Source organism: Mobula birostris, chromosome 9, assembly GCF_030028105.1.
Source record: "Mobula birostris isolate sMobBir1 chromosome 9, sMobBir1.hap1, whole genome shotgun sequence".
NCBI lineage: Eukaryota > Metazoa > Chordata > Chondrichthyes > Myliobatiformes > Myliobatidae > Mobula > Mobula birostris.
Window position 1 is genome coordinate 155558927 of NC_092378.1, and position 25263 is coordinate 155584189.

General features: G+C 45.5%; 1 protein-coding gene across 4 annotated transcripts in view; it reads left to right on the forward strand.

The window, feature by feature from the left end:
* Nucleotides 1-13238: 13238 nt before the first annotated feature.
* The window catches only part of rab11fip3 (RAB11 family interacting protein 3 (class II)), a 175216-nt gene continuing 163191 nt past the window's right edge, over nucleotides 13239-25263 (forward strand). For all 4 annotated transcript variants that reach the window (XM_072269240.1, XM_072269243.1, XM_072269241.1 and 1 more), the window contains exon 1: nucleotides 13239-13901. In XM_072269240.1, coding sequence (XP_072125341.1) covers nucleotides 13575-13901 — 327 coding nt within the window. In that variant the 5' untranslated portion in view covers nucleotides 13239-13574. The remainder of the gene's footprint in view (nucleotides 13902-25263) is intronic.

Below are 25263 nucleotides of genomic sequence, written 5' to 3' on the forward strand. Positions count from 1 at the left end.
TGGTTTACCTATCACCTTCTAGCTTGTAACACACATCAAAGTTGCTGGTGAATGCAGCAGGCCAGGCAGCATCTGTAGGAAGAGGTGCCGTTGATGTTTCAGGCCGAGACCCTTCGTCAGGACTAACTGAAGGAAGAATGAGTAAGGGATTTGAAAGTTGGAGAAGTTGGAGGGGGAGGGGGAGGGGGAGATCCAAAATGATAGGAGAAGACAGGAGGGGGAGGAATGGAGCCAAGAGCTGGACAGGTGATATGCAAAAGGAATACAAGAGGATCATGGGACAGGAGGTCTGGGAAGAAAGACAAGGGGGCGGGGACCCAGAGGATGGGCAAAGGGTATATTCAGAGGGACAGAGGGAGAAAAAGGAGAGTGAGAGAAAGAATGTGTGTATAAAAATAAGTAACAGATGGGGTACGAGGGGGAGGGGGTCCTTAGCGGAAGTTAGAGAAGTCGATGTTCATGCCATCAGGTTGGAGGCTACCCAGATGGAATATAAGGTATTGTTCCTCCAACCTGGGTGTGGCTTCATCTTTACAGTAGAGGAGGCCGTGGATAGACATGTCAGAATGGGAATGGGATGTGGAATTAAAATGTGTGGCCACTGGGAGATTCTTGCTTTCTCTGGCGGACAGAGCGTAGATGTTCAGCAAAGTGGTCGCCCAGTCTGCGTCGGGTCTCGCCAATATATAAAAGGCTACATCGGGAGCACCGGACGCAGTATATCACCCCAGTCGACTCACAGGTGAAGTGTTGCCTCACCTGGAAGGTCTGTTTGGGGCCCTGAATGGTGGTAAGGGAGGAAGTGTAAGGGCATGTGTAGCACTTGTTCCACTTACACGGATAAGTGCCAGGAGGGAGATCAGTGGGGAGGGATGGGGGGGACGAATGGACAAGGGAGTTGCGTAGGGAGTGATCCCTGCGAAATGCAGGGGGGGAGGAGGGAAAGATGTGCTTAGTGGTGGGATCCCGTTGGAGGTGGCGGAAGTTACGGAAAATAATATGTTGGACCCGGAGGCTGGTGGGGTGGTAGGTGAGGACCAGGGGAACCCTATTCCTAGTGGGGTGGTGGGAGGATGGAGTGAGAGCAGATGTACGTGAAATGGGGGAGATGCGTTTAAGAGCAGAGTTCATAGTGGAGGAAGGGAAGCCCCTTTCTTTAAAAAAGGAAGACATCTCCCTCGTCCTAGAATGAAAAGCCTCATCCTGAGAGCAGATGCGGCGGAGATGGAGGAATTGCGAGAAGGGGATGGCAAGAGACAGGGTGAGAAGAGGAATAGTCCAGATAGCTGTGAGAGTCAGTAGGCTTATAGTAGACATCAGTGGATAAGCTGTCCCCAGAGACAGAGACAGAAAGATCTAGGAAGGGGAGGGAGGAAATGGACCAGGTAAACTTGAGGGCAGGGTGAAAATTGGCGGCAAAGTTAATAAGTCAACGAGTTCTGCATGCGTGCAGGAAGCAGCGCCAATGCAGTCGTCGATGTAGCGAAGGAAAAGTGGGGGACAGATACCAGAATAGGCACGGAACATAGATTGTTCCACAAACCCAACAAAAAGGCAGGCATAGCTAGGACCCATACGGGTGCCCATAGCTACACCTTTAGTTTGGAGGAAGTGGGAGGAGCCAAAGGAGAAATTATTAAGAGTAAGGACTAATTCCGCTAGACGGAGCAGAGTGGTGGTAGAGGGGAACTGATTAGGTCTGGAATCCAAAAAGAAGCGGAGAGCTTTGAGACCTTCCTGATGGGGGATGGAAGTATATAGGGGACTGGACATCCATGGTGAAAATAAAGCGGTGGGGGCCAGGAACTTAAAATCATCGAAAAGTTTAAGAGCGTGAGAAGTGTCACGAACATAGGTAGGAAGGGATTGGACAAGGGGGGATAAAACTTCTAGCTTGTCGTCCTTTCTCTCCTCCCCCCTTCCTATTCTGGCATTTTCCCCCTTTCCTTTCCAGTCCTGATGAAGGGTCTTGGCCTGAAGTGTTGTCATGTGCGTGTCGCTCCAAGGAGGGGTACTGCAGGCTGACACTCCAGTGTAGCTCTTGATGGATCAGATGTTTCACGTTATGTCCTTTCGGATTACACGTTAAACTGCGGCTATGAATGAGCTCCCATGACACTATTTAAAGGCAAGCTTGGAATTTGTCCCCATGAAAAACAGATCAGCTGGCAATTTACCAGTCATTGTTTAGATAATGTGGCTGAAGTGTTGTTGTTTTTTTCTGTGTTAGGGTGCTATATAAGTGAATGTTGTTTGTGAAACCATGTGAAACACATCAGCTGAGGCCAGGTGAGCAGCACTCAAAGTTCAAAGTAAATTTATTATCAAAGTATATTTTGTCGCCGTATACAACCCTGAGATTTATCTTCTTGCAGGCATTCATAGTAAATCCAAGAAACGTAATAGAATCAATGAAAGACCGCACACAAGACAGACAAATAACCAATGTTCAAAAGACGACAAACTCTACTAATAAAAAGAAAAAAATGGAATAATAATAATAAATAAATAAGCAATAAATATCAAGAACATCAGATGAAAAGTCCATGAAAATCAGTCCATAGGTTGCAGAACACTTCAGCGATGGGGCAAGTGAAGTTCAGGGGTCTGATGGTTGAGGGGTATTAACTGTTCCTGAACCTGGTGATGTGAGTCCTGAGGCTCCTGTACCTTCTTCCTGATGCCAGTAGTGAGAAGAGAGCATGGCCTGGGTGGTAGGGGTCCTCGATGATGGATGCTCATTACCCACGACAGTGCACCGTGTAGATATGCTTAATAGTGAGGAGGGTTTTCCCATGATGGACTGGGCTGTATCCACTACTTTTCATAGGATTTTCTGTTCAAGAGCATTGGTGTTTCCATACCAGGCTGTGATGCCACCAGTCAATATACCCTCCACCACACATCTATAGAAGTTTATCACAGATTTAGATGCCAGGCCAAATCTAAGGAAGTAGAAGTCAGGATACCAGCCGGTGGTGTAGTGGCATCCGCACCGGACTTCCAGGCAAGTGGTCCCAGGTTCAAATCCAACTGGCTCCTTGCACACTTCCCATCCATTCTGGGTTGAGCGTTCAGCTAGCATCTCAGCCTCATAAAAAAGACAGATAAGGCAAGGATGGCATCTGCACCACAAGACGTGAAGGGGAACACCAACAAGTCAAGACCCATCCAACCTTGTGAACACAAAACTCAGAAGTACAATCAGGTTTCTGTGCTCTCACCTTGATTACAATCGAATTCCAATTCGTACTTAGGGAGAGACCTTCATCTTTTAGTTCTCTAATTTTATTTCAATGGTTTTCTTTACCAGGTGGTCCCAAAAGCCATTGGCGTGGCACAGTAGTTTTGTGCTGTCAAAGTCATTCCTATGACCATTGCGAATGCAATCTTTTGCTACCACAATTTCTCTTGGGTAACCCAAACAGATACACCTCCTATGCTCCTTGATGCGGGTTTCCACCGTGCGCCCTGTCTGGCTGATGCACACTGCACCACATTCACAGGGAATCCTGTAAACACCAGCCAACCTGAGTCTCAGGTCATCTTTGATCTGCATAAGCTGTGATTTGAGCTTCCTTGTGGGTTTGTGGATGGTATTAATCCAGTATTTCTTCAGGATCCTGGCAATCCTTCAAGAAACATGGAAATACTGGGAAGACAGGTGGTAGCGACAGGTTCCTCCTCATTGTTAGGTTTCCCGGTTTTTCTGTCAGCTCCTTCAAGGGCCCGACTGATTTCCTTCAACCTTGTAGCTATTCTGTAGGAAAAGTAAAACTAGAGCAGAAAAGAATTTTAACAAAGACAGAGGTCTCGCTTTAAGTGAGAACTGGCACTCAATTGTAAACAAGGTGGGAGAGCAGAAACCTGATTGGATGGGGACTAACCAATCAGGAGGGATGATCTATGGGGGTATAAATACCACCGGACTAAACATACTCAGGCATCACCCCTGATGAAGATGATTGAGTTTGTCATCGAAACGTTGGTTAAAATTGATACCTGTACCTGAGGGGAAGCCTGAGAAGAGTTTATTTGTCATTAGATTAGATTAGATTAGATTCTGAGGACACTCAGTCCTCATTTATTGTCATTTAGTAATGCATGCATTAAGAAATGATACAATGTTCCTCCAGTACGATATCACAGAAACACACGACAAACCAAGACTAAAACTGACAAAAACCACATAATTATAACATATAGTACAACAGTGCAAAGCAATACCGTAATTTGATAAAGATCAGACCATGGGCACGGTAAAAAAAAGTCTCAAAGTCCCGATAGCCCCATCATCTCACGCAGACAGTAGAAGGAAGAAAAACTCTCCCTGCCATGAACCTCCAGCGCCGCAAACTTGCCGATGCAGCACCCTGGAAGCACCCGATCACAGCTGACTCTGAGTCCGTCCAAAAACTTCGAGCCTCCAACCAGCCCTCCGACACCGAGCACCAAGCACCATCTCTGCCGAGCACTTTGACCCCGGCCCCAGCTGCCTTGCAACAGGCAAAGCCGAGGATTCGGGGCCTTCCCCTCCGGAGATTCTGGATCGCACAGTAGCAGCGGCAGCGAAACAGGCATTTCAGAAGTTTCACCAGATGTTCCTCTGTTCTCTCACGTCCGTCTCCATCAAATCGGGATTGTGCACAGCATCCTACTTAACAAATAACAGATACTCATTCCGGAGTGGCCGCTGCGAGCTGCATCGCACCGCCATCTTCTCTGGGAAAACACTAGATCTTTTTTCAAGGTAACTGTGACTCCAGATGGGATGCAGCACAAAAAAGCACAATAAATATAAATACATAAGATAGCTTAAACACAGAGATTGATTGTATGTCCATGAAGTGGCCCGAGGTACGCGAGTGTCTGTACATAAGGTGACTCTGACAGGAAATGATAAAGTTGTGGTGTTGGGGTGTGGAGGGGTGGGTTAGTGGGTAGGGGTGTTGATCAGCCTCACTGTTTGGGGAAAGTAACTGTTTTTGAGTCTGGTGGTCCTGGTGTGGATGAAAAGATGGTTAAGACTTTATTCCCTGGAACATAAGATTGATAGAGATCTACAAAATTATGAGGGGTATAGATAGAGTAAATGTAAGCAGGCTTTTCCCACTGAGATTGGGTGGGACTACAACTAGAGGTCATGTGTTAAGGGTGAAAGGTGAAAAGTTTAAGGGGATTATGATGAGAAACTTCTTCACTCAGGGGGTCGTGAGAATGTGGAATGAGGTACCTGCACAAGTAATGCATGCGAGCTTGATTTCAATGTTTAAGAGAAGTGAGGGTAGGTACATGGAATGGAAGGGTATGGAAGGCTATGGTCCCAGTGCTGGTCAATGGGAGTAGGCAGGTTAAATGGCTCGACTTAGACTAGATGGGCCGAAGAACTTGTTTCTGTGCTGTACTTTTCCATGGCTCTACGACACTGCTTGTAGAGGGCAAGATCGCATATGTTTTAATAGCTTCTTAACTGCCTTGCCACATTCAACAAAGCATGCAGATATATCCCCAGTCTTCTTTGTACTCTGTGCCGAGTTTCCACTGCCTCGACCCATTCAATGTATGAAAATGCAACACTTCACATTCTTCAGCATTAAATTTCACCTGCCATCATGATGAAAACAAGCTCAAATCAAACCCAAGCTTGCTCCACCCTGCAACCCCAAACCTCAAATTCACCTTCTTGCAACACACATCAAAGTTGCTGGTGAACGCAGCAGGCCAGGCAGCATCTCTAGGAAGAGGTACAGTCCACGTTTTGGGCCAAGACCCTCCGTCAGGACTAACTGAAGGAAGAGTTAGTAAGAGATTTGAAAGTGGGAGGGGGAGGGGGAGATCCAAATGATAGGAGAAGACAGGAGGAGGAGGGATGGAGCCAAGAGCTGGACAGGTGATTGGCAAAGGGGATATGAGAGGAACTCTTCCTTCAGTTAGTCCTGACGAAGGGCTCAGCCTGAAACGTGGACTGTACCTCTTCTTAGAGATGCTGCCTGGCCTGCTGCGTTCACCAGCAACTTTGATGTGTGTTGCTTGAATTTCCAGCATCTGTAGAACTCCTGTTGTTTGCGTTTTTAAAATTCACCTTCTTGCCAGAATTCCCTTCATTGCCTTCATATCCATCAGCCTTAAATATATTTCATGGTTAAGTATCCACTGTTATTTGTGCTATAAAACTCTGTACATTCACAGCCTTCGAGAAGAAATGTATCTTTATTTCAATTCTAAATGACAAACTTCCTGATCTATAGACGCTCTCCTCGGTTCTAGAATCTCCCAACTAAAGAAACACTTTCTCAGCATCCAGGTCAAGTATCCAACAACCCAGGTGTGAACTGACATCCAAACTGCAATACTTCTGGTTGGTCCCAAAGCCAAATGAGACACATTCCTTGATAAACTTGGGAACTTGTAAAATCCGGGTGTTATCCTTGATTCAAATTTGAGTTTTAAATCCCACATAAAGAAAGTGACCAGAGCAGCACTTCTCCACTTAAGAAACATTTCAAAAGTACTGTACGTCTATTTCTTTCATGTAATGATGCTGAAAAACTAATTAATGCCTTTACATTGAATAGACTAGATTACTGCAATGCTTTTTTTACAGGACTTCCGAAACAAACTTCAACTCGTTCAGAAAGCCACTGCTAGACTTTTAACTAAATCCAGGATGAGGGGACATATCACTCCTGTCCTAGCTACTCTTAAAGTTCTCTTGCTTGTTTTTAAAGTTCTTAATGGTCTGGGACCAGAGTATGTCACAGAATCGTTTTTGTTTTATAATTCTGCTCGAACTCTCAGCCTTTCTTCCGATCTCTCTTAAATTTAAACAATCTCCCTCAAAAGATAATTTGTGGGTCAGCTGTTTTGAACAACACTCCTAAACTGTGGAATTCAATATCTAAAACTATAAGGGATGCAGACTCAGTTGACACTTCTAACACCAGCTCAAAACCTAATTATTTAACCTTGTTTTTAATTAATATCTTCTTGGCTTTTATTTTAATGTTAGCACTTTATCCCATTGTAAAGCACTTTGAACTACATAATCTGTATGAAAAGTGCTCCATAAATAAGTTATTTATTGAATTATTGTTTAAGTCAGATATATCTCCCAAAGAAGAGATGTGAATTAGAGAATCCACCCAGGAGCATGGGGAGGAACTGAATGGCCATTGCTTCCAATGCAATTGTAGAGTTGTGGGGCAAGAGACTGTCTTTCTGGCAATATCTCCAGAAGGCAGGAAGTCAGGGAAGAGCTGCCAGTCACTGGGAACCAGACTTGTACATTGATGCTGCCCAACTTACCGAGAATTGAGACTGAGGAGATCAGAGATTGGCTTTATTTGTCACATGTACATCAAAACAGACAGTGAAATGCATTGTTTGCATCAAATCAAACAGTAAGGATTATGTGGGGCAGCCCGCAAGTGTTGCCATGTTTCCAGCACCAACATGGCAGCCCACAATTCACTAATTTGGAATGTGGGAGGAAACCAGAGCACCCAGAGGAGACCCACGCAGTGACAGAGAATGTACAAACTCCTTACAGACAGTGGCTTGGGGCTTGGTTTCAGTATTTTCCTCTTGAATAGTTGACCCTGTCCCTTTTCACTCATAGTGCAGAGATTTCCTGCTTCACTCCTGGGCAAAAGGTGCTGATAAAGAAAGTCTCCTTATCAACTAATGGGTGAAGTTACCTCAGCTCCAATGCACACAAGGTTTAAAACCATAATGAAGTAGATTGTGAGGTCAAGGATCCATTTTATTGGACTAGGGAACTGTTGAATAACAGCTGTCCTTCAGCCTGGTGGGACATGCTTCAAAGCCTGACTATCTTCTGCTCAATGGGGGTGGGGGGAGGGAAATGTTCAGGGTGGGTGGGAGTCTTTGACTTGGTTTCCTTATTTTACACTTTGAGTGATGTTGGATGCAGATGTTTGAGACAAGATACCAGCACCTAGTTTAATGGATGGCTCCAGATGGCACCAATGTCTGTAGAATAAAATGGGCAATTGTGTTTCTTCCTTATAAAAAATGTGTAAAATTTATCCTTAATTAGTTTTTCTTGTAAATGCTGTTTATATGCCTGGGTGGCTGTTGCAAGGTTCCTTAGGGCTGTCATAGCCCAGGGTAGTGGGAATAACCTCCCACCACGTATTAGGTGCTCCCAATGGCGTGCATCTCAAATAGCCTCTGACAACCAAGTCCAGCTCCTGGCCTTCACATGTGGTTTAGCTGCTAAGCCCAGCAGAACCACTTCTTCTGACAGGTGAAGGGGTAAAGGTGGGTTATTGGCACCTTAAAACCAGTTGCTTCGGGCAGACAGGGATCATTGGTTATGGTTGATAACTTAGCTAGGAGAAGGAAAACTCTGATCTCAAACCTTGGCCGTTTTGCGGTTATATCCACTCACGAGGAAGGCTTTGAGAGTAAACTCTAAGGAAAAATCCGGGATTGGCAGTCCTATGGTTGAGTTCAACACTGACTGGCAACTCCTGTGATGCCGCTGGTGCCAAACTGTATCAGCCTCTGCCATTCCTTTGGGTTCATCAGCTGCATGGAGATGGGGAGCTTATTACATGGGCATCAGCCTGCTCTGCATATCGTACTGCCCTGGCATCAGCCTGCTCTCCATATCGTCCTGCCCTGGCATCAGCCTGCTCTCCATATCGTACTGCCCTGGCACAGCCTGCCCTCCATATCGTCCTGCCCTGGCATCAGCCTGCTCTCCATATCGTACTGCCCTGGCACAGCCTGCTCTCCATATCGTACTGCCCTGGCATCAGCCTGCTCTCCATATCGTACTGCCCTGGCACAGCCTGCCCTCCATATCGTACTGCCCTGGCATCAGCCTGCTCTCCATATCGTACTGCCCTGGCACAGCCTGCACTCCATATCGTACTGCCCTGGCATCAGCCTGCTCTCCATATCGTACTGCCCTGGTATCAGCCTGCTCTCCATATCATACTGCCCTGGCACAGCCTGCCCTCCATATCGTACTGCCCTGGCATCAGCCTGCCCTCCATATCATACTGCCCTGGCACAGCCTGCTCTCCATATCATACTGCCCTGGCACAGCCTGCCCTCCATATTGTACTGCCCTGGCATCAGCCTGCTCTCCATATCGTACTGCCCTGGCATCAGCCTGCTCTCCATATCGTACTGCCCTGGTATCAGCCTGCTCTCCATATCGTACTGCCCTGGCACAGCCTGCTCTCCATATCGTACTGCCCTGGCATCAGCCTGCCCTCCATATCGTACTGCCCTGGCATCAGCCTGCTCTCCATATCGTACTGCCCTGGCACAGCCTGCTCTCCATATCGTACTGCCCTGGCACAGCCTGCTCTCCATATCGTACTGCCCTGGTATCAGCCTGCTCTCCATATCGTACTGCCCTGGCTTGTGTATCGTGTAGCTAGCTGGGATGCAACATCCACGTCAACCCTGAAACTGGGGAGCCTCTCTCAGGTGCTGGTGGATGTTGATGGCAATAATATCCAGGTCTGGGAGGTGGACAACGGAAATAGAAAAGACAAGCCAAAAAGGCAATGTTACGGCAGTCATGGGAGATTCCAACATGCAGGTCGAATGGGAAAATCAGGTTAGTAATGGATCTCAAGAGAGTGAGTTTGTTGAATGCCTAAGAGATGGCTTTTTAGAGCAGTTTGTCGTTGAGCGTACTAGGGGATCAGTTATACTGGACTGGGTGTTATGTAATGAACCAGAGGCGATTAGGGAGCTTAAAGTAAAAGAACCCCTAGGAGCCAGTGATCACAATATGATTGAGTTCAACTTGAAATTTGATAGGGAGAAAGTAAAGTCTGATGTAGCAGTATTTCAGTAAGGGAAATTACAGTGGTATGAGAGAGGAGTTGGCCAAAGCAAATCGGAAGGAGATGCTGGCAGGGATGTCAGCAGAGCAGCAATGGTGTGAGTTCCTGGGGAAAATGAGGAAGGTGCAAGACATGTGTATTCCAAAAATGAAGAAGTACTTAAATGGTAAAATAGTACAACCATGGCTGACAGGGGAAGTCAAAGCTATTGTAAAAGCAAAAGAAAAGACATACAACAAAGCAAAAATTAGTGGGAAGATAGAGGATTGGGAAGTTTTTAAAAACCTACAGAGAGTACTGTAACTAAAAAAATCATTAGAAGATGAAATATGAAATCAAGCTAACAAATAATATCAAAGTGGATAGTAAAAGTTTTTTCAAGTGTATTAAAAGTAAAAGAGATGAGAGTGGATATAGGACCGCTAGAAAATGAGGCCGGAGAAATAATAACGGGGGACAAGGAGATGGATGATGAACTAAATGAGTTTTTTGCATCAGTCTTCACTATGGAAGACAGTAGCAGTGTGCCTGATGTAGTGTGTGAAGGAAGAGAAGTGGGTGCAGTTACTGTTACAAGAGAAAAGGTGCTCAAAAAGCTGAAAGACCTAAAGGTACATAAGTCACCCGGACCAGAAGAACTGCACGCTAGGGTTGTGAAAGAGGTAGCGTTAGAGATTGTGGAGGCATTAGAAATGATCTTTCAAAAATCATTGGAGTCTGGCATAGTGCCAGAGGACTGGAAAATTGCAAGTGTCACTCCACTCTTTAAGAAAGGAGGAAGGCAAGAGGAAATTATTGACCAATTAACTTGACCTCGGTGGTTGGGAAGATGTTGGAGTCAATTGTTAAGGATGAAGTGATGGAATACTTGGTGACACAGGACAAGATAGTACAAAGTCGGCATGGTTTCCTTCAGAGAAAATCCTGCCTGACGAACCTGTTGGAATTCTTTGAGGAGATTACAAGTAGGATAGATAAAGGGGATGCAGTGGATGTTGTATATTTAGATTTTCAAAAGGCCTTTGACAAGGTGCCACACAAGAGGAGATTACCAAGTTAAGAGCCCATGGTATTACAGGAAAGTTACTAACATGGTTAGAGCATTGGCTGATTGGTAGGAGGCAACGAGAAGGAATAAAAGGATCCTCTTCTGGTTGGCTGCCAGTGACTAGTGGTATTCCGCAGGGATTGGTGTTGGGACCATTTCTTTTTATGCTGTATGTCAATGACTTAGATGATGGAATAGATGGCTTTTGTTGCCAAGTTTGCAGATGATACAAAGATTGGTGGAGGGGAAGGTAGTGTTGAGGAAACAGGTAGGCTGCAGAAGTACAGACAGATTCAGAGAATGGGCGAGAAAGTGGCAAATGAAATACAACGTTGGAAAATGCATGGTCATGCACTTTGGTAGCAGAAATAAATGTGTGGACTATTTTCTAAATGGGTAGAAAATCCAAAAATCTGGGATGCAAAGGGACTTCGGAGTCCTTGTGCAGAACACATTAAAGAGAAATTTGCAGGTTGAGTCGGTGATGAGGAAGGCAAATGCCATATTAGCATCATTTCAAGAGGTCTAGAATACAAGAACAAGGATGTGATGCTGGGGCTTTATAAGGCACTGGTGAGGCCTCACCCTGAGTATTGTGAACAGTTTTGGGCCCCTCACCTTAGAAAAGATGTGCTGGCATTGGAGAGGGCCCAGAGGAGGTTCACAAGGATGATTCTGGGAATGAAAGGGTTATCATATGAGGAATGTTTGATGGCTCTGGGTCTGTACTCGCTGGAATTCAGAAGGATGAGGGGGGATCTCATTGAAACCTTTCAAATGTTGAAAGGCCTAGACAGAGTAGATGTGGAAAGGATGTTTCCCATGGTGGGAGAGTTTAGGACAAGAGGGCACAGCCTCAGGATAGAGGGGCGCCCTTTCAAAACAGAGATGTGGAGAAATTCCTTTAGCCAAAGGGTGGTGAATTTGTGGAATCTGTTGCCACAGGCAGCTGTGGAGGCCAGGTCGTTGGGTGTACTTAAGGCAGAGATTGATAGGTTCTTGATTGGACACGGCATCAATGGTTATGGGGAGAAGGCTGGGAACTGAGGTTAAGAAGGAGAAGAAAAAAGAATCAGCCATGATTGAATGGTGGAGCAGACTCGATGGGTCAGATAGTCTAATTTTGCTCCTATGTCTTAAGGCTGATTTATACTTGTGCGTTAAATGTACGCCATAGGTATGGCGTAGCTGCGAACCCAAGTATCTACGCTGAACCCTATGCCATAGCCTAATGCACACCTCTCCCAAAATGTAACTATGTGTCGCGGCGTCGCAGACCGCAACAACTGTAATTGGTCCGCTTGGTAGCATTGCATTTCCTCTTACGCTGCAATAGCTTGCCATTGGGCGACTGAAGGGTAGGGAAGGAACTCTGGCTGCAATGCTTTCCATAAAGCTTTACAGACCTCCGAAATTATAGAGGACCCTGTGTTTGATGCCAGTTTGTAGCCAGCTGCTACAGCCTGTTGACTTCCACCTGAAGTTAAAATTCAAATGTGATTGCCAGTCTCTGAGTATACTGTGCGTACACTGATGCAAAATAAGTGGTTGGAGACAATGAACCAAATCGTCAAATCTACCTGCTGACATCCGAAAATATTTGAAATGCATTTCCTCATCTGTCTCTCTCAGTGGCCGTACAAGCAGAGAAAATTCACCCTCCTTCAGTTTCAGTCGCCATTGTTGGAAGTTTGAGTTTCTTCGTGTTGAGTTTCAACATGAAGAAACTCAACACAGTGGCATAGAAACCCACCGCCAACTAGCATTTTGGCGGTGAATTGCAGAGCGGCGCAAACACACCAACGCTCAAGTATATATGCTCACAACAGCGTAGGCTACAGCGTAACCTAGTACGCACAAGTATAAATCAGCCTTTATGCTGCAACTAACCATTAAGCTGGGTGCCAACCGCCGTAAAACAAGAAGAAGAAGGAGACCTAAGCTGTTAACTGCAGCTGTGCACACACTATGACAATAAACTCGACTTTGATATCTTGGAATCTGCACTGAATCCATCTGGGCATTTCTCTTTGGAGATCACAACTTTTGTAATCTTTGCAGTGCGAGCCTGTTTCATTGCATTCTCTGAAGGTAGTTCGCGGTCCTGCCGCCTCGGCCGAGCCCATGAGGGACGAATGGCGACGCCGCACGCGGTCCAGTAACCAAGCCGCCGGCTGGTAGCAACGCGCATGTCCATTTCCAGCCGCCGGCTGGTAGCAACGCGCATGTCCATTTCCAGCCGCCGGCTGGTAGCAACGCGCATGTTCATTTCCAGCCGCCGGCCGCGCATGCGGCACACGGTTGCTATGCAGCGTCTCCAGGGCCGCGCGGGCGCGCTGGGAGGCACATTACGTCATTGCGAGTCGAGCGATTGTAGTGCCGAACTGCCGGGGATCCGAGGCCCGCGAGTGGAGGGAGAGGCCGGGGTCCGGGGTCCTCGAGTGGAGGGAGAAGCCGGGGTCCGGGGTCCTTGAGTGAAGGGAGAGGCCGGTGTCTGGGGCCCGCGACAACGGGCTTCAGAGCCGGGGGAGACCGAGATCCCGGGTCCCTCGTGAGGGGCGGGTGGAGACCGTCAGCCCAGGGCCCGGAGTGAGGGGCGTGTGGAGACCGAGCTGAACTGAGCCCGGGCACCGGCGCCCACATGGAGCGGCCCGATCCCCAGTGATCGGGATCGAGGCGGCGCTGCGTCGGGCATGGAACTTGTCCCCCGGCCGGAGGGGGTCGGGAGCCCGCGGTCGGTGTTCCAGCCCCCCGGGCCTGGGGAGGATGAGAGCCCCAGCATAGCGTTCCATCCCCCCGGGCCCGAGGAGAATGAGAGTCCCGGGATAGTGTTCCAGCCCCCCGGGCCCGAGGAGAATGAGAGTCCCGGGATAGTGTTCCAGCCCCCCGAGCTTGAGGAAGACGAATCGAGAGAATACGAGAGGCTGCGGGTGGTGTTTGACATGTTTGACCTGGCCGGGGAAGGACTCATCCGGCTGGAGGACTTCTGCCAGATCGCCAGCAGCTATGGAGCAGAGCAGGTAGGACGACTGGTGGGCTTGGGAATATGGGGAGATTCTGCCTGTAAATCACCTTCAGCGTGGGGAGGGAGGGATGGAGGGAAAGCTCGAATCCGCGCATCTAACGGCTTTTGAAGGGCAAAGATATCCAGAGTGCCAGCAAATTGAGATCAACGACACGTTCATAAGGAGCTGTAGAACATGTTTATCGTCTTGTCTTCCAGCCAGTTATTTAGGTCATTGTTGCATAATCTTGGTAAACAAAATTATCTAGTTTTGAACGGGAGGAGGTGAATGTTTTTCTTCAATGCAACCTTATGTTAGGACCTTTTGATGTAACAGTGTTTTCTAGAAAAAAACAGTCCTTATTTTTGCGTCCGGGTTCCGAGTTGTCACGGGATACATCTGCGAGGATATTTTCGCCGCCGTCACCGTCCCTGTGTCTCAGAATCGGGTTTAATATCATTGGTATATGTCGTGAAATCTGTTGTTTTGCGGCAGCGGTACATTGCAATATTTTACAAAAAAACTAAATTTAAGTGTGTGTATACATATATGTAAAAAATAAATAGACTGAAGCAAATGGTGTTCATGGGTTCATTGTCCATTCAGAAATCTGATGGAGGTGGGGAAGCAACTGTTCTTAAAACGTTGAGTTTGTGTCTTCAGGCTCCTGTAGCTCCTCCCTGATGGTCGCAGTGAGAAACCTGGTGATCAGCACTAGAGGCTCTGCAAATAAATGAGGCATCTTGGTTGAAACTTAGGAAGACTATTTTTGATTGATCTATCCGGAAACTTGAGTTTGATGTTAAAGATCTATTTCATCACCCAGTCCATGCCCTATTCTCATTACTACCACCACGGTTACTTCCCCTCTGCCGTCAGATTTCTGAATGGACAATGAACCCTCCTTGAGCACTGCCTCACTATATTTTCTCTCGTTCCACTACTTAGTTAATTTAACTTTTTATCTACTTGTTGTAATTTATAGTTGGTTATTGTTATGTGCTGCTACCACAAAGCGACATATTTCATGACAATAATTCTGGTTCCCTGGAACAGGAGCTATGTTCAGTCTGTCTGTGGATTTGCTGACCACATGCCTGAGGCCACAGGCTCATTGTTAACGGGTGCCTGGTTAATTTGACCCGGTGCAGGAGTGCATCAGAGCACAGGCATTGCTGTGGGTGGAGTGGCAGCTGCAAACTTCACACTTTGTAAAAATGGAAATTGGTGGTGTTATGTGTTAGGGAAGCATGAATAATTGTTCTACGTACTTGTTGAAGTCGATTTTTTTGTTCGTAGCTTTTTGATTATCACCAGGGGAGCGTTTTTCTTTGCTGGTTGTCAGATTGAGAGATAGGTCTCTGTAGATTACCTGGATAGTGGATGGTTAGTGTAGAAGGGCCTGTTTAAAACCATCAACACGGGAGCAGAATTAGGCCATCCAGCCCATCGAGTGTGATCTGCCTTTCTGTGGGGAGAAGGCAAGAGGAGGAATTCCTCTCAGCCCATTCTCTTGCCTTCTCCCCGTAACCTTTGGCATACTGACTAATCAGAAACCTATTGACCTCAGCTTTAAATATACCCAATACCTTGGCCTCCACAGCTGTCTGTGGCAATGAATTCCACAGGTTTAGCACCCTCAGCTAAAGAAATGCTTCTTCATTTCTGGTCTAAATGGACATCCCTCTATTCTGAGACTGTGCCCGTTGGTTCCAGACCCCCCCACTATATGAAACATCCTCTCCAATCCATTCTATCTAGGCCTTTATATTCAATAGGTTTCAATGAGATCACCCCTCATTCTTCTAAACTGCAGCGAGTACAGGTCCAGACCCATCAAATACCCCTCATACGTTAACCCTTTCATTCTTGGAAACATTTTCATGTATGTTCTCTGGACCCTCTCCAATGTCAGCACGTTCATTCTTAGATAAGTGATGAGAAACTGCTCACAATATCCCGTGTGCAGTCTGACCAATGCCTTATAAAGCTTCAGCAGTTTGTGTTATGTGCATGTGGGTTAACCTCTTGAAATGTGTTGTTTATCCATTCTGTAAGAGCAGAAACTAATTGCTCAATTTAGAAACTTGGGTTTAAATCTGCAGTGTGGGATTGCACACATCTTTGGTGTGCCTCTGATGAACCATACCTCTTAGATATAATTCAAGATTGTTTAATGTCATTTAGTGGGTGGAGGTGTTGACCAGCCTTACTGCTTGGGGAAGGTTGTTGTTTTTGAGTCTGGTGGTCTTGGTGTGGATATTACATAGCCTTCTCCCTGTTGGGAGTGGGACAAACAGAGCTTAAGGAGGGTGGGTGGGATCCTTCATGATGTTACTGGTACCTTTAATAGCATTTGGCTGCGTTAATTGGCTGTGTCAGCAGTGGCTTGCTGTTTTTGTTCTCCGGATGCCTCATTGAAGCTTTTGTTGATGTGAAAGATGCTGCCTGTAGGAGCAGCTCTAGAAATTTTAAATCTCACAGTGAGAATTAAACGTGGTAGATGTGGGGGTGGTGTTGAAGAAGGGCCTGGAGGATTTTAAATGATACTCAGCAGATGTGGAGGTTTAATGAAAACACAGTATTTAAAAGATAATGCATCGTCCCCACTAAGCCACCCCTCCACACCCCCCACCCCCACTACTTCATCATTTCCTGTCAGTCACCTTGCGTACAGACACTCCTGTGCCTAGTGTCACTTTATGGGCATACAATCAATCTATCTATATAAGTCAACTTGTGCACTTATATTAATTGTGTTTTTTTTTGTGCTGCTGCGTCAGATCCACAGTAATAATTATTTTGTTCTCCTTTGCACTTTTGTACCGGAAATGACATTAAACACTCTTGGATCTCGAATCTGGAATCTTGAATGGTCAGAACCGGTTGCAGAAAATGCTGAATATCTTCAGGTTTATGGTGGGTGGAAGAGCTGTCAGCGATAATCTGATCTTTGAGTAGCAAATATATAGATAGGCTGGGACAGGAAATGAGCAGTGATATGAAGATGGACAGCAAGTCGTGCCGTATGTCTGTTTGATTCATTCTAAGTGCATGGTTATGACAGTGGCTGCAGACCAGCTCAGAAGAGAGGGTGCTCCTGGTTGATTAGAGCCATTGGCCGGTTGGTGATCAGAGCCATTGCTCAGAAACCTAATCTGAGAGGTTCAGAGGCATTAATGATGAACAGAAAGAGGAGGCCATGCCATTTTCAAGGATGTTATTTATTATTTCAAATACAGTTGTGTAACAATTTAGATCCCTACTGAGAAACTTAGCCTTGGTTATAGTATGGTTATCGTTGGCTATCCTTTTTGACCCACTACCATCAGGAAGGAGGTACAGGAGTAAGCAGGACTAGAACTGCCAGGCAGGGTAACAGCTTCTTCCCTCAGGCTGTGCAACTAATGAATACCTTGTCACCATCGAGGTCTCGTCACTCTCGTCAAGGAGTCATTCCTGCCTGTGGCCATCAAACTTTACAACTCCTCCCTTGGATGGTCAGACACCCTGAGCCAATAGGCTGGTCCTGGACTTATTTCCTGCCATAATTTACATATTACTATTTAATTATTTATGGTTTTATTACTATTTAATTATGGTGCAACTGTAACGAAAACCGATTTCCCCCGGGATCAATAAAGTATGGCTATGACTAGGAGTTTACTGTTTATCTGTGCTGCACACTACAATGCATTTTGAATTCTATTTCATGAACTTGTTTATGTTAATATTTGTTTCACGTGCAGTGTGTGGTGTATATTTTGTGGCTGCCCCGTGGTCTGGAGGAACATTGCTTGGTTGAGTCTGAGTACAGTCAGATGACAATAAACTTGAACTTGATGTATTTGGGATCTAGCGTATGTATGTAGGAATTTGGCATCCAGGGAGGAAAAGGGGTTCCCCCATCACATCCCATCATCAGTACTGAATGCCTGACCAGCAAACTTGACAACAAATTTGTAATGTAGAGTGATAGAGCACTACAGCATAGAAACAGGCCTTCAGCACATCTAGTCTGTGCCAAGCTGTTAGTCTGCCTAGAACCATTGGCCATACACATCCATGCCTAAACCTGTCCAAATTTCTCTTAAATGTTGAAATGAACCTACATTCACTACTTCCACTGGCAGCTCGTTCCACATTTGCACTCCTCTGATTGAAGACGTTCTCCTTCAGGTTCCCCTTAAATATTTCATCTTTCATCCTTAAGCAAGGACCTCCAGTTCTAGTCTCGCCCAAACTCACTGGAAAAAGCTGCTTGCACTTACTCTATCTATACTCATAATTTTGTATACCTCTATCGAATTTCCCCTCATTATCCTATCAGCCAGGGATTAAAGTACTAACCTATTCAACCTTTCCATATAACTCAAGTCCTGGCAACTGGAGTTCATCCTTGTAATAGGGTGGGAGGGAGGTTCAGGCTGTCCTTAGTAAAGGATATTGAATCACAGAGTTGTCATTTGTACGGCATAGATTAGGCAAATAGTTGTAGCAATGTACCTTGTTCCAGTAATGCTTACGGTGGATATATTGCTCAGTTCTCCTGGTTAACAGTATCAAAAATGAGAGAACAGTCTAGTGTGTATCACTGACATGACTGTATCTATTTTAAATATGGGAGGTTAATCTTTCCAGTCTTTGTTTCCAACGGTTGAACTAATTCTCCAATGTGATTCTCAGAAGGTCTTTGGTCTTGAATATGTAGAGTAAACTTGTGGTCATTGTTATGACTACTGTGTCCACTTGCATCATGTTAAACCAATGCCCCCTCCCCCACTCCCCCAACTTCAACTAGTATGAAATCCCCATGAATGTCTTCATCACCTCAAATGTGACACTGTTGCCCTCCTCCATACCTCTTAAATTTTCTAAGACCAGATAAAATTCTGCTCTTAACTCATCCCAAATCTATTTTGCCCATCACCCTTGCACTCACTGACAATCCGGTGTCCAATTAAGCAGTGTCAGTTGTTCAATTTTAAGATTTAATGCCAATACATTCTGTTTCTGCAAAATCTGTCTGGGCACTCTGGGAGGTCTCTGTCACTTCCACTTCTGGCTCTTGAGTATTTCTAATTTGTTCACCAAAAAAAAAGTCCAAAATAAATTCAATATTGAAATATATGTATATCACTATATACTACCCTGAGATTCATTTTTTTTACAGGCATTCACTGTAAATACAAAGAAACACCGTAGAATCAATTAAACAAAATGGCCACAATAAGATGAACATTACATTGCAACCGATAATTTCTGAATCTCTTCCCCTTTCTCCCCCTTTGAGATGCTCTTTGAAACCTGCACTACCAAGCTTTTGGTCAATTACCCCAAGATCCAGTGCAGTCCAGCATTTTATTAATGCTTCTGTGAAGCAGCTTGAAACACTTTGCTATCTCAGTGCAAGTTTGTTAACTAACCATAAACACGAGATTCTGCAGATAACATACACAAAAAATGCTGGTGAACGCAGCAGGCCAGGCAGCATCTATTGGAAGAGGTACAGTCGATGTTTCAGACCGAGGCCCTTCGTCAGGACTCCGAATGTACCTCTTCCAATAGATGCTGCCTGGCCTGCTGTGTTCACCAGCATTTTTTGTGTGTGTTGCTTGAATTTCCAGCATCTGCAGATTTCCTCGTGTTTGCGTTTTTAGATTCTGCAGATGCTGAAAATCTTGAACAACACAAAATGGTGGGGGATCTCAGCAGGTCAGGTAGCATCTGTAGAAGGGAATAGATATTTAATATTTTGGGCCAAAACCCTTCATCAGAACTGGAAAGGTAGGGAGCATAGGTGACTGTGAACTACATTGAAACACATGTCTTTCCTTTTGCTGATTTTATTGTTAAATGCTGTGCATTGGTTGTAGGTTTTGGAGCTATTTTGATCATACAATAAGTACTTTTGAAAAGAACCTTGAAATACTTGACAAATGAATCCAGAAAAATTCAAGGTTTCAAAGAAACTACAGAAGCCAGAAATCTAAAGGAAGAAAATTTTGGGAATACCCAACATGTCAGGCCACATCTGTGGAAAGAGAAACAACTGAGATTTCAGACCAAAGACTGTTCTGATATCTGAAAATTCAAGTGTATTATCATCTGACTGTACATGTATACAACCAAACGAAACAACGTTCCTCTAGACCATGGTTCACCCACACAACATAAATCTCACACAGAACATAAAACAAAATGTTACCATAAATAAGTTAATAAAATATAATTCAAAATGCATTTAGGGTGTAGCACAGGTAAACAGTTCACTGATTATCCTTTGTAGGGTCTTGCAGTCTGATGCCTTGCAACTTCCGTACCACATGATGAAGCAGCCAGACGGGACACTCTCGATGGTGCTCCCATAGAAAGTTGTTAAAATGGGGTTGGGGAGTCTTGCACACATCCATTTCCTCAGAAATTGTAGACATTGCTGTGCCTTCTTGATCAATGAGGAAGTGTTATGGGTCCAGGTTACATTATGTGAACAAAACAGAGTTAAATTTTGTTTTCCCATAGATAAAATAAATACGGCTGGACTATAGGTCTGCTGTCTTGCCCGGGTCTCTGTGGCTTCATCTCAGCCCCTCTCAGCTGAAGTTCAACATGGGTTCACTGCTGCAGTAACAATCTGCTTGTGTAGTGGATAGCTTCAGTGATCTCTGAATTATAATACCTCTTCAACAATCTCAGTTACCTATGGATACAGGAGGCCAGGAATGGCAGATGGTGTATCTGACTAAACCTGAACCACACCAAAAGCTGTAACTGGGGAATATGGAAGTGTTTGTTCATACAGCAAACCTCCAGGGGAGGGAGTGTCCAGGAGAAAAAAGAATTTCACTCTCCTGACACGATGTTTTATACTTCAATACCAAGATAACAATAAACAATTAACTATAGTTTCAATGCTTTACTCACCTCCTCTAAAATTTGGAATATAGTCTGGTAAATTTACAGTGACAGCACGTCCCAAATAGCCGTACCTCTTTCAATATTCGATATTGATGTCAGATGTTTGTCCATAAGCCAAAATGGACACCTTTTGTCAGTGTTGAGGGATAGCTCCATGAATATACAGCTAGCCAAAGGTTAAATGGCAAAGCAGATTTTCTGTCCTGAACTGTGCACTTCGTGGCAGAGACACACCTTTCACAATGTGCTCGTAGCAGGAACATTCATCTATTGTCTTTCCCCTGTGTAGTTCTAATGGGATAGACAATGTTCCACACCCAATCGGTTTCACTACCCATAAAGTTGGAAGTTGAATTGTGTATACATTGTGTTTTGTTTCCTGAAGACTGGTTCTTGTTTTAGTTAAACGTAGTCATTTATTTTAAAAATTTTATTCAGAGGTACAGTGCTGGCTTCAACAGACTGGTAGACATGTGAAGGAGAGGCCTGCATACTCCAAAGGACCTCAGTCTCCTTAGGAAGTAGAGTTGACCCTGGCCCTCTGTGTTAGTGCTCCATTCATGTTTGTCATCCAGGCGCACCCCCAGCCCCTAGGTCTTCACCACACTATCAATAGTAACAAGGAGCAGTGCAGACTTCGTCTTCCGAAAGTCCATCACCATCTCCTTTGTCTTACCGATGTTAAGTTGCAGATGATTCAGCTTGCACATTTGACAAAGTCCTCCACCAGGACCCTGTATTCATCCTCCCGTCCTCCCTTTATACATCCAACTATTGCTGCATCATCAGAGAATTTCTGCAGATGACACGATTCAGTGTTGTACCTAAAGTCTGAGGTGTACAGGGTAAGCATGAAGGGGGCCAGTACAGTCCCCTGTGGGGCTCCAGTGTTGCTTATAGTCATGTCTGACACACAGCTCTGAAGCTGCACAAACTGGTCTGCCAGTCAGGTAGTCCTTTATCCAGGATACAGTGGAAGTGCCAACCTCCATTGAACAGGGCTTTCCCCAGCAATGAGGGCTGCATGGTATTGAAGGCACTTGAGAAATCAAAAAACATGATCCAGACAGTGCTGCCCTCTTATTGAAATAGGAGTTGGCTCTGTTCAGCAGGTAGATGCCAGCATCGTCGACCCCAATGTGCACCTGGTATGCAGACTGCAGAGGGTTGAGGGCTGATCTGACCAGGGATTGGAGGCGAGCCAGAACAAGCCCCTCTAGACTATTCATGATGTGTGACATCAGGGCCACTGGACGGTAGTCATTCAAGACTTTTGGTTGGTCCTTCTTGGGTACTGGGACCACATGTGATGTTGTCCACAGTCGGGACCCTATCTGGGCTGAGACTCAGATTGAAAATGTGCTGGAGAGCTGCACACAGCTGCTCAGCACACTCCTTCAGGACCCTGGGGTTCACACCATCCAGTCCCAGTGCTTTTCTGTGTCTGAGCTTCCCCAGAGCCATTCTCACCTGCTCAGTAGTGAAGGTGAGTCCACGATGACTGGGGAGTTGGTGGAAGGTGGGGGCGAAGATCAGGACGATAGCAGTTGGTATGTGGAGGTGTGGTTGGTAGGTGCAGGGCAAGGAGGAGATGTAGACAGTAGTAGCCTCTGTAGTTCATCCATATATTGAACTGGAGAGAGGAGGAGGGGAGGCATTGGTGGTGAGGGAGCATTGGGTGCCTCGGCACCTGGACTGGTGTGGGGGGGGGGTGAACAGGAGGGCAATTGTCAAACCTATTGAAGAATTGGTTTAACTCATTAGCCCACTCCCAGCTGCATTCCGAGGCTCTACAGCTAGGCAGATTGAAGCCAGTGATGTTCTTCATGCCCCTCCACACCTCCTGTGTGCTACTCTGCCCAAGCTTGTTCTCCAGCTCTCTCCTGTATTCCTCTTTAGCCACCTTGATCTTCTTCTTTATTCCCTCTGCACATTTCAGTTCCTCCTTGTCTCCTGATCTAAAGGCTCTCTTTTTGTGGTTGAGAAGTCTTTACATCACTGGTGACCCATGGTTTGTTGTTAGGGAAGCAGCGAACAGTCCTTGATGATATTACAGTGCCCACACAGAAGTTGATGTAGCCAGTGATGCAATAAGTCCATTAATGTCCTCCCTTTCTGGCTCACAAAGCACATTCCAGTCAGTAACCTCAAAGCAGCCCTTCAAGGGCTTGATGGCTTCTGGAGACCCAATTCTTTATTATCTTGTTGGTAGCTAGCTGTCGCTTACTTGGGGCATATACGAGGACGTGAGGTGAACCAGGATGTGGATGTGATCTTCCAAGTGGTGGGGGGCGGGGCAGGAAGAGAGCTGTGGAGCTATATGCATCTTTAATATTTGCATACAAGAGATCCAAGAACAAACTGATCAAGGCGGGTAAGGTTGTCGAGAAAGAAACATGGTTGAAGTCTCCCGATACTGCAATGAACGACAGTAGTGTTTACGACGTCACACGCAGCATCGGGACTGTGTCGGGAAGGTGGAATGTAAACAACGAGCAATTTGGCGTGGTTGAACTCACGCGGTAGATAAAACATGCAAACTCACAGCAAACAGTTTGATGTCAGGATTGCAGATTTGTTCTTTCACAGAAATGTGACCGGGATTACACCATCCATTGTTCACAAGCACGGCAAGCCCACCCCCTTCCTCTTACTGCACCGTAGACTAACTCTTGTCTGCTTCTATCGTTGAAAGCCCATTCACAGTAGCGTTGGAATCCGAGATTTGCTCTTGTAACCGTGTCTCGGTGGATCACGTAACACTGTATTCCCGATATTCGTTCTGTGTGAGTACTGCTGGTTCCTCCATTTTATTTGCTAACGATCTTACGTTCCCATAATGATAGACGGGAGATATGTTTTATATCCCCGTCTCTTGTGCTGCTTTTTACCCCCGATCTGCAGCTTCAGTATCTCCGTCTCAGCTCATCCGGAATATCGAGTTTCTGCTGAGCAAACAAAGGCTGCTTCCTGGCTGCTAGTAGCTGCTCCCTCGTATATACAATATTTCCTCCACTACAGTAGTCAAAGCACTCGATAGAATAAAGTATTCCAAGAGCCAGAAGGATGGTGAGAATGTTGTTAAACAGGTTAATGTCCATTGTTATTCCATAGTATTGCTAACCAGTACAAAACAAATGAAAGAAACATGGTAAATAACGTTAAGATAAACAAACACACAGAGCTACTGTATTGTGCTGCTGCTTCGCATGACGTACATCTACTGAGGACTGTACAGATGTGCAGAGGAAAAGAACACATCATGCAAGCAATAACTGCAAGCAAATAGCGTTCTGAACTGAAGTCCACAAAGAGAGTCCCATAGCTCAGCCCAGAGCAGAGTAGGTGTTGTGGAGCAGTGATCTGAACTGTCCATCCCTCGCTTTGAGCCCTGACACCCTGACCTTTCAATCTAACCTAGCTCCTAAATTGATGTCCAAACATTGGCTCTGGGGCCAGGATCCCTCCACCTCGATTCAGCCTGTACCCAACCTTTCCAATTCAGCACAGTCCAGAGATTAGGTTCAATAGCTCCAATCTGCTCTGGTGCTTGGACCTGCTGCCTTGATTCATCACGGTGCTTAAATCGATTGAATCTCGGGTCTTCCTCACTCTTGGTGACAGGCCCGCTGCCAAGCCTTGCCTTGGTTCTGCCACATCGAATTACCTTCAAATCCAAAGGGAAGTTATAGACTATTGCTTGCAATGATTGTTTGCCAGGAAAAGTGTGATTAACGAAGTATGAGTTGTTTTCCTTGTTTTGTTAGTCACCAGCTAGAAGTCACTGAGATTCACCAGCACCATCTTAAACTGGAGCCCCCAACAACCCCAGTTTTAACCCTAACCTAATCATAGGACAATTTACGTTGACCAATTAACCTTCCATCTGGTACGTGTTTGGACTGGGAGGAAACTGGAGTACGTGGCGAAAACCCACACATTCCAAGGGGAGAATGTACAGAACTTCTTGAGTTGTAATCAAGTTGTGTTAACCACTACGTTATTGTGGTGCCCAATGCTGTTATGCTATTCACCCTGCAAGTCATGATTCCTAACAACAAGCAACAGAAAGTACTAGCTCTCACTAATTATTTCTTTCCCTTGGTGTACCTGTTTTGCAATGTTGCAGTTTTCATTATGTGCATGTGAAAGATAAAGAATTTGAAACCCACCTGAGACCTACCTGTAATTGAAAATCTGTTGGCGCTGAAAACATTCAGTGGGTATGAAGAGTGAAACAAACTTAATAGATCAGGTCAAAGACCTTACACTTTTAGATTGAGGATCTTTCACATTTGGGGAAAGGCGTTGGGAGTAATCTACTTCCTACAGGAAGCTGGTGTGGTCCTGTTCCTGCAGTAAGTGCAGTGTTCCATCTTGTGACATTACATTGCTTCAAGTGTTCAGTGCAAATTAAAGACAGTCATAATTTCACCTGCAAAATTTAAAAGATAAAGAT